The 17,419-nt window shown below is 40.2% G+C and overlaps 1 protein-coding gene across 3 annotated transcripts in view; it reads right to left on the bottom strand.

The window, feature by feature from the left end:
• The window catches only part of PDE11A (phosphodiesterase 11A), a 462,517-nt gene that overhangs the window by 254,040 nt on the left and 191,058 nt on the right, over positions 1 to 17,419 (bottom strand). For all 3 annotated transcript variants that reach the window (XM_042243674.2, XM_004004552.6, XM_060409727.1), the window contains exons 3-4: positions 14,813 to 14,902; positions 7,226 to 7,366 (exon numbers count right to left, since the gene is read on the bottom strand). In XM_042243674.2, the coding sequence (XP_042099608.1) occupies positions 7,226 to 7,366; positions 14,813 to 14,902 (231 nt within the window). The remainder of the gene's footprint in view (positions 1 to 7,225; positions 7,367 to 14,812; positions 14,903 to 17,419) is intronic.

The following is a 17,419-nucleotide window of genomic DNA, read 5'->3' as shown; positions in this document are numbered from 1 at the left end:
CACTGGAGAGTGCTACCAGGAGGACTAACACCAGAATGAACTTTCCTTCAACAGGTAACTCGATGTTGTCTAGATGCCTACAGAAATTTTTCATTATCTTTGAAGTCCATAAGCCCTGGATGTGTTTCAATACTAAGCAGTGAGCATCAGCTTTTCCTATGATGTGTTATTTCAGTCTGTATATTCAAGTTTGCTTTCATTTCAGTAAAATGTCCTATTTTTACTATTGTTGGTCAGTCGCTCAGTCATGTCCGACTCTTTGTGACCCCATGGACTGCAGCATGCCAGGCTTCCCCATCCTTCACTGTCTCCTGGAGTTTGCTTGAACTCATATCCATTGAGTTGGTGATGCCATCCAACCATCTCATTCTCTGTCGTCCTCTTCTCCTCCTGCTCTCGATCTTAACCAGCATCAGGGTCTTTTCCAATGAGTCGGTTCTTCATATTCGGAGGCAGCATCAGTCCTTTCAGTGAGCATTCAGGGTTGATTTCCTTTAGGACTGGCAGGTTTGATCTCCTTGCCATCCAAGGAATTCTTGAGTCTCCTCCAGTACCATAGTTCGAAAGCATCACTTCTTCGGTGCTCAGTTTTCTTTATGGTCCAACTCTCACATCTGTACATGACTACCAGAAAGACCATCGCTTTGATTATACAGATCTTTATCAGCAAAGTAAGGTCTCTGCTTTTTAATATGCTGTCTAGATTTGTCATAGCTTTTCTTCCAAGGAGGAAGTGTCTTTTAATTTCATGGCAGCAGTCACCATCTGCAGTGATTTTGGAACCCCCTCAAAATAAAGTCTGTCACTGTTTTCATTTTTTTCCCATCTATTTGCCATGAAGTGATGGGACCAGATGCCATGATCTTATTTTTTTGAATGTTGAGTTTTAGGCCAGCTTTTTCACTCTCCTCTTTCACCTTCATCAAGAGGCTTTTTAGTTCCTCTTCACTGTCTACCATAAGGGTGGTGTCATCTGCATATCTGAGGTTATTGATATTTCTTCCAGCAATCTTGATTCCAGCTTGTGCTTCTTCCAGCCCAGCATTTCTCATGCTGTACTCTGCATATTAGTTAAATAAGCAGGGTGACAATATACAGCCTTGATGTACTCCTTTTTCAATTTTGAACTGGTCTGTTGTTCCATGTCTGGTTCTAATCACATACAGTTTTCTTCTTTTTTTTTTCTCCTGTCTAATTTCTCATGTTCTCTTCAGAGATACCAAGTTTCCTTATTTTGGACTTTCTTTTTACTCCATATTTCTCATTCTATCTTATCTTTTTATACTGTATTATTTTCCATTTCACTTCTAATTTTATCCTCCATGCCTCTGAAAATATGTTAGAAATTCTTTCTTCTGGTTTTAATGTAATGTCCATTTCTGTATGGTTACATATTTTCTCCTCTTTCTTTCTAAGCTCTGCCAACTCAGTTTTCTTATCTGTTTACTGTATATCTTTTATTCCTTGAGTCCTTGTATCTCTTCTTTGAACACTTTTCCCCTGAGAGATCACACTATGAATTTCATTTCATGGAGAATTGTTAGCAATTTTTCTGGTGTGTGTTTCTCAACTGGTGTTTATTTTTACATTATTTTCTTCCTTTTCTTCTTTTGATACTTTTGCATAAGCTCCAGGCTGGTGGCTTTTTGTTTAGGCTGATACAGTGGTAAAGAATCCCCCTGCCAATGCAGGAGATACAGTTTCTATCCCTAGGTCAGGAAGATCCCATGGAGACGGAAATGGCAACCTACTCCAGTATCCTTGCCTGGAAAACTCCATGGACAGAGGAGCCTGGTGGGTTACAGTCCATGTGGTCGCAAAAGAGCTGGACACTGAGCACCCACACACACCACATCTTTAAGTAAATAATGGAGACGGGGTGACATCGAGACAATGGGTAAGGATGACTGCACTTGAATTTTGGTCTATTGTCTTTGAGCGCTTTTTCAACAACACACTCTTCCAGGCAACTCCTGCCTAACACAGACCACCCTTGTTTACTATGAAGTCCTATACAACATAGATATTTTTGTGTGATGAAAGCCTTAAATGCTCTCCAGGAGACCAAGATTAGCAGCTGCAGGGTGACTTGCCAGTCACATTGTCAACCCTCCTGACAGCCTTGTTTCCAAGACAGCTTGTCTGAAATTTTCTTGTTCCACCCCACCTCTCCCGCCACTCTATGGCAGCAAGGAGGACTCAAGAAACATTCTGAGCCTGCCCAGGCACCCATCCGTACTGCTCCACGCAGGTGAGCTATGCTCTCCTTGTTGTGATGAACACTGTACTCCATCCAAGAAGGCTGGATGCAGGTGGCCGCAGTCAGCTTTCTACTGTACCCTGCCCAATTTTCACTATGCTATGCGAGCCGTGTGTGGGGTGATGATTGGAGCAGAGTTATGAATGCTTTTTCTTTTGTGAATTATAGTTTTATTTCTTGTCCTTGGTGTTTTTAGGTTGGTCCTTAACTAGCAGAAGGTAATAAAACTCCATTTAGCAGATCCTCTCTCATGACACCTTGACTTTCAAGTTCACTCTCTCACTGCAAGGTCCAGTACTTGCCCCCTTTTTCCATGAGATGATAAATTCTAACTCTGCTTGGGAGGATAAGATGCAAGATAACATAACTCCAAGGGAGAAAATTAAGACTCAATCAATTTAATAACTGTGAAAATATGATCTCATTTATGTACCCATATTTTGATAAAATCACTTCCTTTTACATTTGTTTTTCCTCCTTTATTACTTGCTTAAAAATATATCAAGGATACTGTTCCTGTACATATAGATCAACATCATTATTTTAAAGGATATATATATAGCATTTCATTATATAAAACTTCTGTTGCTATTTGATTTATATTCTTACAACTATAAATACTGCAGTAAAACTTCTTATATACTGATTTTGCTCTTACTCTTCTCCATCTCTTTCACTATGTTAAATTTTAAGAAGAGAAATTGCTGAATGCAAAGGCTATGCTCTTTTAAAACTGAAGCATATTTTACCAAGCTCATATCCATAAAGGCTACCCCAGTTTAAAATCTCATCATCAGTAATAAGAATGTCCATTATCTTATACCCACACTCATGCTTGCTGTTATAATTCTCTTAAATCTTTACCAGTCCGATGGCTAAAAAATCATAGAAGTGTTTTAATGTGCTTATATTCTCTAAGCAATTGTGTGAATGTTTTAGAAAACCTTTCCCCACCGAATGACTATAAAACAATTCTCACCAGTATTTTTAAGTTCTTTTTTTACACAAATCTTTGCTCCATCTGAAATTTATACTGGCTTCACAGAAACAAGACAAAAAAGTGGGCAGCTCATTTTTCAGTGTCATAAGAAAGTAAAGGCCACCCAAGGATTATCTAGGATGGAGATCTGAAAACTACTGCCTGCAACCAAATCTGGCCCACCACCTACTTTCATAAATAATGCTTTATTGGAACACAGCCATACTGAGACTGCTTTCATGCTACCATGAGTAGCTGTAAGAGAGATCATGTGACTTGCAAAGCCTAAAAAATTTACTACCAATCCATCCATTCTGAGGTGACGAAGTCTCAGCCAGAGAACTTCATATCGGCAGGGTTTTCTGTTTGTTGAAACCTCTGTGCCAGCATTAGCTTTTGCCGGCTGGTGTCCTGTTCAGCTGGCTTCTCCTCTTATACATGGCGTGACTGTATATGGTTTCCTTCCCATCCTTTCTACCTGACAATCAGGGTAGTGCACAAAACAGCGATCAGTCCCCTTAAGTCTCAAGTTTCAAGAAACTTTTGGTGAGAGGCATGTTAAAGGAAAGCAGGGCATTATGACTTTTCCGCATGGTGATGCCACATACATAAGCCAGCCCCCATTGCTGCCCCACCCCCACACTCAGCTCCCCCACCGCCTGCCTAGCAACCTTGATAAAAATTCTTTACAGCTTCTCAAATGGTACCAAACAGATGGGTCTCCTCTTTTTGCACACAGTTCTTTTACCCCTGACCTTGCCCTTCTGGACTGAAGTTCATTCTCACTCTGAGAGGGAGGGGATGGGCAAAGAGAAGAAATGATAGACTGGCCCCAGGTTTTCTGCCCTGACTCTGCCATTCCGGAAAATCTTGGAATGTTCAGCTGTGATAGAGAAAAGGTCTTTTTAACCTTCACGACTACACCAACACCTTTACCACATGTTACCATCTAGTCTGGCTTCCCCAGTGGCTTAGCAGATAAAGAATTCACCTGCAATGCAGGAGACCCAGGAGACAAAGGTTCGATCCCTGGGTTGGGAAGATCCCTTGGAGAAGGAAATGTCAACCCACTCCAGTATTCTTGCCCGAAAAGTCCCTGAGACAGAAAAACCTGGTGGGCTATAGCCCAAAGAGTCGCAAAGAGTCAGACATGACTGAGCGACTGAACACACACAAGCCATCTAGTCTAGGGAGTGGTTTCCGACCCCCTCCCTACTTTATATCCTGAAGTTCTTACTATTATCCTCTCCAGCTCTGCCCCCACCTTCCATATTATCTTCTGTCATCTGTTCTTTTTCATCTCACTTGCCAAAGAGCAAGACTACAGGGTAAAAGTTAGTCCATGTTAGAAGACTTGCAAAAAAATGATCACCCTAAGCCGGTTTAAATTACTTCCATGCCTGTTAACTGACCAAGCAAACAGTGAATCTGCCCCTGTTCAGATTCCACCTGGCCCCTCAGCCACCTGCCCTCATGGGGACCTGGGAGTGGCTTGCAAACCCTGGAAACAAGCCCCAACAGTTTCTCCATCCTGCCTTTGCTCAAGCGGAGCCCACAGCCAGCCAGGCACCCACTAGCATCCCACCTCTTCCCACTCCTTTCAGAGGCTTCCCTGTCAGATGGTGGGGAATACTCTTGCAGGTCAGTCGACTCTTGGAGCCTGAATTTCTCATCAATGAATGAGGATGATAATACTATTTACCTCATAAGATGCAGTAAGTATTAAATGAGCCAAAATGGTTCATGAAACATCCAGAAGCACTTCACATATATGGGCTATGTATGTGTGTGTGTTCTCCCAAGGATCTATTGTGCTGTGTGTGCTTAGTCGCTTCAGTTATGTCTGACTCTTTGAGACCCTATGGACTGTATCCCTCCAGGCTCCTCCGTGCATGGGATTCTCCAGGCAAGCATACTGGAGTGGGCTGCCACGCCCTCCTCCAGGGCATCTTCCTGACTCAGGGTTCGAACCTGTGTCTCTTATGCCTCCTGCATTGGCAGACAGGTTCTTTACCACTAGTACCATCTGGGAAACCCAGGATATACTGAGTTTTACACAACCACAGGATAATTGCAAGGCTATTGTTTGTTTAAACCACATTTGTTGAGTAAAAATAACACCAAACTCTAGAGTTGGACTATAAAGAAAGCTGAGCGCAGAAGAATGGATGTTTTTGAACTGTAGTGTTGGAGAAGACTCTTGAGAGTCCCTTGGACTGCAAGGAGATCCAACCAGTCCATCCTAAAGGAGATTAGTCCTGAGTGTTCATTGGGAGGACTGATGTTGAAGCTGAAACTCCAAACCTTTGGCCACCTGACGCGAAGAGCTGACTCATTTGAAAAAGACCCTGATGCTGGGAAAGATTGAGGGCAGGAGGAGAAGGGGACAACAGAAGATGAGAGGTTAGATGGCATCACCAACTCAATGGAAATCAGTTTGGGTAAATTCCAGGAGTTGATGATGGACAGGGAAGTGTGCTGCAGTCCATGGGGTCGCAAAGAATCAGACCTGACTGAACAACTGAACTGAACTGCTAAGATATGGGGAAATGCTCCTCAACATTTTAAACATATATAGATTTTTGAAAGCTTAATGCTAAATAGACAACCAACGAGGTCCTATAGTATAGTATAGGGAACTATACTCAATATCTTGTAATAACCTATAATGGAAAAGAATTCCAAAAAGGATATATATATATATAACTGAATCACTTTGCTGAACACCTGAAACTAACACATCATTGTAAATCAACTATCAACAAAATGTTTTTAAAAACTTAAAATATTTTATGTTCTACAATATTTATTATTAAATCTCCAAAATTTACCCAAGGTTCTTGTTTTTTAGGGAACTCAAACCTAAAGGCAAAGACAATAACCTTTCTAAGTAACTACAGTAAAACATCATTCTCTGGGGTATTAAAATGGCACTTCATTGCTAGACAATTCCTGGTCTTTGAAAAGAGTTCACGGCAAAGATATTAAACTGCTGCTGAGGGTGTAGACATTTAGCTTTCAAGAAGTTAGATGGATGATGGTCATTATTTTCAATATTGCTGTGTATGTACCCAGCAGACTTCCCACAAAGAGCCAGAGGACCTAAAAGACCCTGAAAGCCAAGATAAGGCAGGCCCGAGGCCGCGGCCAAGGGCTACTTGCCCCTGAGGTGAGAGTAAGTAGCCCCTGCATGAGGAGGGAAGGAGCCTCCGCCTCCTGACTGGCGCTCACTGAGTTAGTGTCCACAGGCCCGAGGCAGCAGTAGAAGAAGGCAGAAACGTGGGAAGCAACAGAACAAACTTCTGCTGGAGAGTGCCGCCCCACTGAGGCTGGGGTGACTCCACTGAGCGCAAGCGCAGAGAGCCCTGCTGCCCACTCCCCGACCCGCAGCCCCAGAAGAGGGCTGTGGAGTATTGTGTGGACTGCAGTCCATGCCCACACGTGCTGAGGGCCTTCCCTTGCTGTGTGGGTTCAGTGGGAGGCTGGCAGCCTAGCTCCTCTTCCCTTCAGCTGTGTGAGTCTGGACAACCCCTTCCATCCCTTGGGCTTCCCTGGAGGCTCAGCTGGTGAAGAATCCGCCTGCAATGCAGGTGACCTGGGTTCCATCCCTGGGTTGGGAAGATGCCCTGGAGAAGGGAAAGGCTACCCACTCCAGTATTCTGGCCTGGAGAATTCCACGGACTGTAAAGTCTGTGGGGTTGCAAAGAGTCTGACAGTACTGAGCGACTTTCACTTTCCCATCCCTTAGCTGCCTCGTCTGTGTACACAGAGCTCCGCTAGACCTCAAGGTCGTCAGAGTTTCTCAGATGACAGCAGACCAAGACTGAACAAACACATACAGGAAATAGAAACTTTACTTTTATAAAAAGTCACCTCATGTTAGAAGAGTCACAAAAGGGGGATTCCAGTCGCAATTTCACGAACTTAGTTACAACTAAACTAAACTTTACTTCCTCAACACAGATGACAGATGAAAGATGACTTACTGGTGATTCGATGTCCTCCAGGAGTAAAACAGAACAGCGTTCACATTTCAACAGCGTTTGGGCTCGATGCATTATTTTCTTGACAATTTTCTCCAGGTCAGTCTGTTCTTCAAAGAGGTCATTAACCACCTCTAGCAAAGCCTAGGAAAGAGAAAATGGATGTATTTAGGTGGCTAAGGGACTGAATTAAAATTTGTCTCTCAAAAATTCCATTTCATCTTTGCTATAAAAATATAAATATTTTTGTGTGGCTAAATTTTAAAGTGTTTATGGTTGTTTTGACATATTTCCATAGTTTCATTTCATAACACAATCTTGAATTATCAAATATAACTTGAGAATAGTGCCAGTCCGTGTGTGTGTGTGTGCTTAGTTGCTCAGTCATGTCCAACTCTTTATGATCCCATGGACAGTAGCCCACTAGTCCATATAATCCCACATAAATTCCTCATATAGCTATATGACTATATTCCATACAGTTAATGACTACATGATTTCATATAATCATTACTGACAGGCTTTTCTGCTCCTATAGTAGTTTTTCTGCAATGTTTTAAGAAACATGACTGGGTTTAAAAATCAACATTTTATGAATACCAAATACTTGATTCTCTCCAAGGCCCATTTATTTCAGAAAATTACAAAGCATCTCTTCCTCACCATCTGGAAGAAACAGCTTCATGGTCAGACTCAAGACTTATTTTCATGAATATATATCTCTCACAGAACTATTAAAGAATTATAGTAGTGGATGCTAGTTAAGTTTCAAAACCTTCAAATACATATATATATATAAAACCCCTATTAACCCCTCTACACAAGAAATTTGTCCAGGAGAACATTTAAATGCCATTATACATCTCAAAAAGAAAACATCATTAAAAATTTATCAAAGAAATAAAATAAAAAGCATAAAAATTCAAGAAAAAACTTAAATTCTAACTTGAAAACTGTATACTTGTTTAAAACTGAAATTGTGATAACATGTCATTTTTATCCAGCTAAGATAGCTTGCAATTTATACACTGAAATAATATTTCTTTAGAATTTTTAATTACATGGATACATCCAGAGATTGAAGAACAGTGAGCCATTTATAGGTAGTAGATATTTTCCCTCTGTCAGAGTGCAATCAGAAAATTACACAGCCAGTGGATGCTTTGTTCAATAAAATTTAATATGATGTCTCCAGTCTGACCTGTCACAAAAGGATTTCATGGGTATTCAAATTCACATCTATGCTGATAGGTGGTGTTGACTAATTTTCAACTTTGGTAATGCATTTGATTTGTCCTGAAACCATTTGAAACATGAGAATTTCTTCTCTGAGTCTATTGAGGTAGAAAAATATTTGAATGAGTTAAGGGATCCATGAAATGAGTCTAAAGCTGGACAGCGTTTTCTCTAAAGAGAGCTTGTGACTGTGGCTAAGGGCGATGCATTGCTCTGTGATTCCAAAGCAAAGAGAAACACTACGAGTTGAAAAAAGTTTTAAGTGTATTCTGTCCGTTTGGCATTTGGACAGCAAATCGCTGTAAGAGGTCAATGTGTGGTAATTTCACGTGCAAATATAATATTAAAAATGAGGCAACTGTCTGCATAATTACCAACAAAATCCCCTGTTATTAAGGGAGGGGACATTATTTCCTTAATCATCCAGACTAGTTCTTCAGATGGATCATATTAACTGAACAAATATTTAACTTTTCAATTTGTTGTGACTGCATGGATGGGGCCTCTGGGACCTGTATACAGGAACATTTATCTCAGAGGAAAAACTAATTGTGCCTTGAGTTTTGTACTGACAAATCGCATTATAGTAATTTTATTGTTTCTAATTAAAAATTGCTGCTTTACTAACAAGTGATAAAAGTTTCACAAATAACAATGCAGACTGACTCCAAAACAGGAGAAAAAAAAAAGGGAAGAAAATCTAGGATGACATGCAATGCGACAGACATGGAAGCTTTGCACACAGTTGAACACTCCCTGTTTCTCGATGTCATTTGCATGTCCCCAGCTCCTTCTTCAGACCTTCTTTTGCTCCTGGACTCATCCTTGGACCTTTTCCCTTCTCTTATCCATATATTTTTCCCACCTGTACCCTAGTTTTAAATACCATCTATATGCTGATGGTTCCCAAATAGGAATCTCGACTCTAAACTCCCATATCCAACTGTTTATTTGCCACCTGCACAAGCCTAAAGTCATTTTCATTCATTTCCCGTATCAGTAGGCCTTCTATATTTCACTGCTAAATTTTTTGGAGAATCTCTCACTTCTCACTGTTCAGCTACATTATTGCTCCCCACCCCCAGCTTTATTGAGATATAATTGACATAAAACTTTGTGTGAGTTTAAGGTATACAATGTGATGATTTAATACACCAATATATTGCAAAATGATTACTACACTAAGGTTAGTTAACACATCCATCACCTTACATAATTACATTTTTTTTGTGGTAAGAACATTAAGATTTGTTTTCTCAGCAATATTCAAGTACATAATGCAGTATCATTAATTAGAGTCATGACACTGAACACTAGATCTCCAGAACTTACTCATCTTATAACTAGAAGTCTGTATACTTTGACCAACATCTCCCCCTCTCCTGGACACTCCAGCTCCTGGAAACCGCCATACTTCCTTCTGCTTCTCTGAGTTCCGCTTTCACAGATCCAATATATATGGAAATAATACAGGCTGGATCATCGGAAAACCAAGAGAGTTCCAGAAAACATCTGTTTCTGCTTTATTGACTATGCCAAAGCCTTTGACTGTGTGTGTCACAACAAACTGTGGAAAATTCTGAAAGAGATGGGAATACCAGACCACCTGACCTGTCTTTTGAGAAACCTGTATGCAGGTCAGGAAGCAACAGATAGAACTGGACATGGAACAACAGACTGGTTCCAAACAGGAAAAGGTGTATGTCAAGGCTGTATATTGTCATCTTGCTTATCTAACTTCTATGCAGAGGACATCATGAGAAACGCTGGGCTGGAGGAAGCACAAGCTGGTATTAAGATTGCCGGGAGAAATATCAATAACCTCAGATATGCAGATGATACCACCCTTATGGCAGAAAGTGAAGAAGAACTAAAGAGCTTCTAGATGAAAGTGAAAGAGGAGAGTGAAAAAGTTGGCTGAAAGCTCAACATTCAGAAAACTAAGATCATGGCATCTGGTCCCATCACTTCATGGCAAATAGATGGGGAAACAGTGGCTGACTATATTTTTCTGAGCTCCAAAATCACTGTAGATGGTAAGTGCAGCCATGAAATTAAAAGACGCTTATTCTTTGGAAGGAAAGTTATGACCAACCTAGACAGCTTATTAAAAGGCAAAGACATTACTTCGTCAACAAAGGTCTGTCTAGTCAAGGCTATGGTTTTTCCAGTAGTCATGTATGGATGTAAGAGTTGGACTATAAAGAAAGCTGAGCACAGAAGAATTGATGCTTTTGAACTGTGGTATTGGAGAAGACTCTTGAGAGTCCCTTGAACTGCAAGGAGATCCAACCAGTCCATCCTAGAGGAGATCAGTCCTGGGTGTTCTTTGAAAGGACTGATGTTGAAGCTGAAACTCCAATACTTTGGCCACCTGATGCGAAGAGCTGACTCATTTGAAAAGACCCTGATTCTGGGAAAGACTGAAGGCAAGAGGAGAAGAGGACGACAGAGGATGAGATGGTTGGATGGCATCACTGATTCAGTGAACATGAGGTTGGGTGAACTCTAGGAGTTGGTGACGGACAGAGAGGGCTGGTATGTTGCGGTTCATGGGGTTGCAAAGAGTCGGACACAATTGAGCGACTGAACTGAACTGATTTCACTTAACACAGTGCCCTCAAGTTTCATCCATTTTGTCACAAATGGCAGGATTTTCTTCTGTCTTATGGCTAAATAATGCTCCATTGTGTGTGTGCATGAGTGTATCACAATTTCTTTATCCATTCATCTATTAATGGATACTTAGGTTGTTTCCATATCTTGGCTATTGTAAATAATATTGCAATGAACATGGGAGTGCAGATATCTTTTTGAGCTAGCAATTTAATTTCCTTTGGATATATACTTAGAAGTGAAGCTGCTGGATCATATGGTAGTTCTATTTTTAATTTTTTGAGGAACCTCCATATTGTTTTCCATAGTAGTTGCACCAATTTATATTCCCATCAACAGTGTACAAAGGGTTCCCTTTTCTCCACATCCTTACCAACACTTGTTATCTCTTATTTTTTTGATAACAGCCATTCTAAGAGATAGGAGGTGATATCTCATTATAGTTTTAATTTGCATTTCCCTGATGATGTTGAGCATCTTTTCACGTGTCTATTGGCCATTTGTATGTCTTCTTTGGAAAAATGTCTTTTCAAATCTTCTATTTTTTAATTGGGCGATGGGGGGGTTGTTTGTTTTTCTTTGTTTGTTTGTTTTTTGCTACTGAGTTGTATGAGTTCCTTATATATTTTGAAGATTAACCCCTTATCAATACAGATGATTTGCAAATATTTTCTCCCATTCCATAGTTTACTTCTGAATTTTTTGATTGTTTCTTTTGCTGTGAAGAAGTTTTTTTGTTTGAGGTAATCTCATTTGTTTATTCTTGCTTTTGTTGCTTGAGCTTTTATATCAGACCCCCTCAAAAATCACTGGAGTTTCACCCATATTTTCTTCTGGGAGTTTTACAGTTTCAGGTCTCAAGTTTAAGCTTTTAATCTATTTCAAGTTAATTTTTGTGAGTGATGTAAGATAGAGGTCTAATCTAATCTCATTATTTTGCATGTGAATATCCAGTTTTCCCAAACCATTTATTGAAAAAAACTACTTTTTCCCCATTGAGTATTCTTGGCTCCCTAGTCAAATAGACGTTGTCTCTATATGTATGGGTATATTTCTGGGCTCTTAATTTTATTCCAGGAATTAACCTGGTGGCTCAGACAGTAAAGCATCTGCTTGCAATGCAAGAGACCTGGGTTCGATCCCTGGCTTCATAAGATCCCCTGGAGAAAGAAATGGCAACCCACTCCAGTACTCATGCCTGGAAAATTCCATGGACAGAGGAGCCTTGTAGGCTACAATCCATGGGGTCACAAAGAGTCGGACACGACTGAGCAGCTTCACTTCACTTCAATTCTATTCCATTGGTCTGTATGTCTCTTTTTAATACCAGTACAATACTATTTTGATTACTATAGCTTTGAAAAATAGTTTTAAATCAAGAAGTGTGATGCCCCCAACTTTGTTCTTCCTTAGGATTGTTTTGGCTATGTGAGGTCTTTCCTATCTGCTCTTTAGACACATGGACCAAAGCTTCTCCTACTGCTGGGCCTTTGCACTTGATATTTCCACTGCTTGGAATCTTCTTCCTAGATATTTGTGCAGCTTTGCTCCTTCATTTCATTTAGCTCTCTGCTCAGATATTACCTCTTCATAGAGATCTTCTTGATCACCTTCTGAAATCAACATCATCCTAAACTACCCTTCAGCAACCAGTCTATATTCCATTATCTCACTTTGTTCTTTTTTTATAGCACTTACCACCACCTGACACTATATTATTTTTTATTTGCTTGTTTGTCTATAATCTACTGTTTCATCTAAATGATAAAGTTATATGAAGGCAGGGATTTCAATGGACAGTGTCTGAAGAGGACCACAAAATAAATATTTGTTGAGTGAGTAAATTAATACATGAGGATGCAAAGATTCATAATGCATGAAGTGTTCCTTAAGGAATTCAAAATGTAGTTGGAGAGAAGGGCCATTGATAAATATTATACAGTGGGATAAGTGTCCACAGTAAAACAATGGCAGTAAATATAAGACAAAATAATAAGTAAAGAAGGAAAGATTAAGTGGAACACTGAGCTGGGTCTTCAGGGAAATGCAAGGCAAAAGCAGTGGGAGAAAAAGGTGGACATGAGGCATTGAAAGCAGAAGGAGAAATATTACTGAGAGAATGAGAAAGTGAAACAGACTGTTTTCTGGAAATTGGGGCCTATACTGCTGGAGTGCCCAATTGTCAGGAAACATTTAACAGGAGGCTTCCTGTGTGCTGTTTTGGATCTGTCAGGAATTCTCTGTTCCTTATTAATTCCTGAATATTCATGAATTAAGAGGAGAGGCAAGCCTCTCCCGGGGGCTGAGGAATCCAGGCATTTCCTTGTTAGTTTTTCTATACGGTGATAAGTACCCTCTTCCTTTTTATGAATCATATGGTAAAAGTGATTATTTACAACCCTCTCTCTTTCATATTGGTGACCTCATGTTTCCTTGATAACTTGTAAGTTTTGATTTTATCTCTGCTGAATATAGCTATCTTGTAAGAGTATAAATACCTACACAATGTTGAATAAAACACCTTTGCTCCATCAGAGCTTTGGTCCCCATGTCTTGCTTTCTCTCTCTCTTTCCTCTCTCTCTCTCCCTGTCTCTCTCTGCCTCTCTCTCTCTCCCTCTCTCTCTTTTTCAGGCTAATCTCCTGGAGCGCAGAGGCTCTCTGAGTTCACTTTCCTGCCTGGGCTTCTAAGACCCTCTCGAGAAGGCGCTCTGTGCCTTCACCCCATCAAGAGAGTGCCTGAGCCCTCCGCGAACAGAGCAAGCCCCGTGTCAGGGACTTCATTGGCTTTCTCCGTAAACCAAGGAATATCAGCCTCTTTCTCTCTCCTTTACTTTCTTATTGGTCGACTCAAGACCACCAGATGCCAGTCCATTAAAGGACCTCAACACCCAATGAAAGGAGGAGAATGGTAAGACACGCGGCTAAAGATGAAAACAGGATCCAAATCAGAGAAAAGGGGTCATATGCTGTGCTAAAGAAGATGGCTGTAGTTGTAAATTGTTTCCTGTGAAATATTCATAAATCATAATGCTTAGTAAATGAAACTTTTATCAGTTTGATTACTAATCAACTGAGGGTTTCCAACCTTTCTGAACATCTTCTTGTTAAATATATTTCTAAATTGTGACAGTAATGTCCCTATATTTAAAAATAGAGTGAGTCTAATATATTTAACCTCTACTTAATTGTTTAGCAATTTTTTGAGTACCAGTCTTTGTTTTTTACTATTTAGCCCTACAACTGATGAAGGTATATGACAGTAATCCCTATATTTACGTTTCTTTATAATCCTATAAGCTGGTGTTGGCAGCATTATCATCCTCTTCCAGGAAAACTTTCAATTCACAAACATAATTTGTGAGTTGGGGTGAAATCACCTATAACATACCTTGCTTCTTAAAGGAACTAAATTGTAAAAAGATCACTAATCTGTGTTATTGTTTCAAAACTATAAGTAAGCTAGAATATATCTCTTGCCTTGTAGTATAGATGTGAAATTAATTTCCTTTTTAAAAGAAGCTATTTCCCCCACACAACAGAGGATTTATATCCATTTCTATTTGGGTTTATTGCTTAAAGGGGATCATCAACCACAGACCTGAAGGATTATACAGATTAAAAAAAATGTTCCTGTACTATTCAAAGATCATCTACTGTTTTTAAAAGACATAATGACTCACAGACACTTGAAAGGCAAAGAGCTCTGAGGGTTGTCAGCAGCGCTTCTTTCTACTCACCCTGCTTCTTTCATATTCTTTCCTTGAGGCAGCAAAGAGCTGAGCGTTAGATATGGCAATTCCACAAAATGGAAGATACATCTGCATGACCTGGGGGCGAAGAGAGTGTTAAAAGCATTAAATCATAAAAATACAGAGCCAGATTCCACATTTCCTTCATATGCCTGATTTTAACACTTTTTTTCCAACCACAGAGGCTGAATATAGTGCTGTTGATGCTAATATCTTAACTTCAGAAAGAATATTCTTCAGAGTTAACTATAGTGTAGTCTCAGGTTTTAACTAGGGACAGTCGCATCTATGAGGACATAAAATGAGAAACAGACTGGGATGGCTATGATCCAGGAACTGTGTATTAAAGGCATCTTGTATGCCTTCCTTGATCAATGAAAATGATCAATGAGTAAATGGAGGAAGTCTGATATATTTAAAATTTAAGGCAAGGCATATACTCACACTTGGAAGTAGGCAGGATATAAGCCAACTTCTTTGTACATATGTATCAGTAGCAGGGATCTCAGCTTGACCCTAGAACCCTGCCAGCTTCAGGCTTGAGTATGACTGTTAGGATGGGCCCGGTAGGAACCAAGGAGTCAGGGGGCCTAGGAGCCTCACATAGAAGAGTTCAAATTGAACCCACTGTTCTGTTGACATAACTAGACATGAATGCAGATCAGTGGGCTGGTGCTACAGAAGCTGGTTTCAGGAGAGGCTGGGGATCCTTTAGGTGAGCATTCTTCCTATGGGAACAAACAGCCACATGCAACAGGCCTGATCCTAAGAAAAATTTTCTTATTACAAGGGGTCTAGGTCTCATGATCTCCAGTACTTCCTGGCACTCTCACTCAAATTCATCTCCAGAATCTCTGATTCTGTGAGAGAGGAAATGTCTCAAGTAAAAGACTAAATAATTATTTCCCTAAACTCTTTACAATGTAGGGCATTGTACAAGAGACAATGCTTTGGGACTTCTCTGAAGTAGAGGCAAAAGGGCATACGGGCATGTTTTATATGACAGTCAGTCTCTGTCTCTCTCTCTCTCACACACACACACACACACACACACACACACACGATGCCATATCAAGAGGTACAGAGCAGTAGCAAAACCGAGCAGCTCCTTCCATGCCCAGGAGAGGGCAGTGCAGAGCTCCCTGAGGGTAAGGGATGAAAACAGCAAGGGAGGATCCACCCAGCAGCAGGTGTGAGACACTCATGGTGTTAGTAGAAATTGGTTAAGGTTGCCTCCAACATGCTAGGCCTTATTCTTTTAAGCCCACTAAGCCATTATCTCCGAAATGTTTCTCTTGCTTAATTACATTTTGAAAACAATTACTTTCTAATCAGAGCTCTACAGTGCACGTGGTGTTTGCTTCTCTGAGGAAGCACTAACACTCCCTTCTTTTGTGAGAATTCTTTATTCCAGAAAAAAAAGTCAAGATGTGATACCCTCAAGGACTGCTGGAACCCTCAAGACCTCCTGACCCCGACTTTGACCACATAAAGGCTTTCCAACAGGAAGGAAGAATGCAAGCTTGCATCTGCCCTACTTCTTATCTGCAGCACTCCTTTCCCCTCCTGAACTCTAAGATCCCTTCCTATTTTTCCCAAAGGGCACAGTCTTGAGGGCGCTAGCCTACTGTGGCCTCTTTTGCCTGGCAAAGCAATAAAAGCTACTCTTTCCACTTCACCCAAAACCCTGTCTCTGTGTTTCAGTTTGGCACCAGAGAACAGAGCCCAGGATTTCGGCAACACTGGGACACCCAGAATGAAACTACTTGGAGAGGGAGGTGCTTTTGTAGAGGGCTGGAGGTGGTCTAGAGATGAAGGGAACTTCACAATTCCTATCATTTCTTTGCTATTAAAATCTTGCTTTGGCTACTTGGGCATCCTCAACTCTGACAGAGTGTCCCTAAAAGTATTAATAATTCAGAAGGCTGTAGAAGCTAATGCTGAGACCCCGATTGCTTTTACTGAGATATAGTTGATGTAGAGTATTATATGTTTCAGATATACAACATAGTGATTCACAATTTATTAGAGAAAACAAAGAATTCAATAAACACACTCACATCTTATTAAAAAATAGTCATTTATAATAGTAGCTTATATTGACAAAGTCCTTGGATATGATGTTAAGCATTTTATATGCACTGTATCATTTGATCCTCACAACTACATTCTCACACTATTCATTCTACTTTTCAGATGAGAAAACTGAGGCTTCACACATTTATCAAAATTGTTGGGAAATATTCTCCATGTATTTCTCACATTTCCGCACATCTTGCAAACAAAGGCAACGGCTCATCTTTCCAGAGTGTTTATATAGTTAATAGTCTTGTAAAATAGAACAAACAGCAGAAATGCTTACTATGCAGTATAATGAAGATAATGCCTCTCTCTGAGGCAGAGGTCAGGCAGGTTTACTGTCTATTATAAAAGATTTTGGTTCCCTACATTTCAAGTTCTCCTCCTGTGACGCATGCCTCTGTAATCTGTATAATGTTGTTATTAAACATCTTACCCCAAGCCAGAACCACCTGTTCACATATCACTATTTTTTTTTTCATTTTCCCTGTAGGGGTGTGTGTGTGTGTGTGTGTG

The sequence above is a fragment of the Ovis aries genome, chromosome 2, assembly GCF_016772045.2.
Source record: "Ovis aries strain OAR_USU_Benz2616 breed Rambouillet chromosome 2, ARS-UI_Ramb_v3.0, whole genome shotgun sequence".
Classification (NCBI taxonomy): domain Eukaryota; kingdom Metazoa; phylum Chordata; class Mammalia; order Artiodactyla; family Bovidae; genus Ovis; species Ovis aries.
The sequence above is the reverse complement of the archived record's forward strand: the minus strand, read 5'-3'. Positions and strand labels throughout refer to the sequence as shown.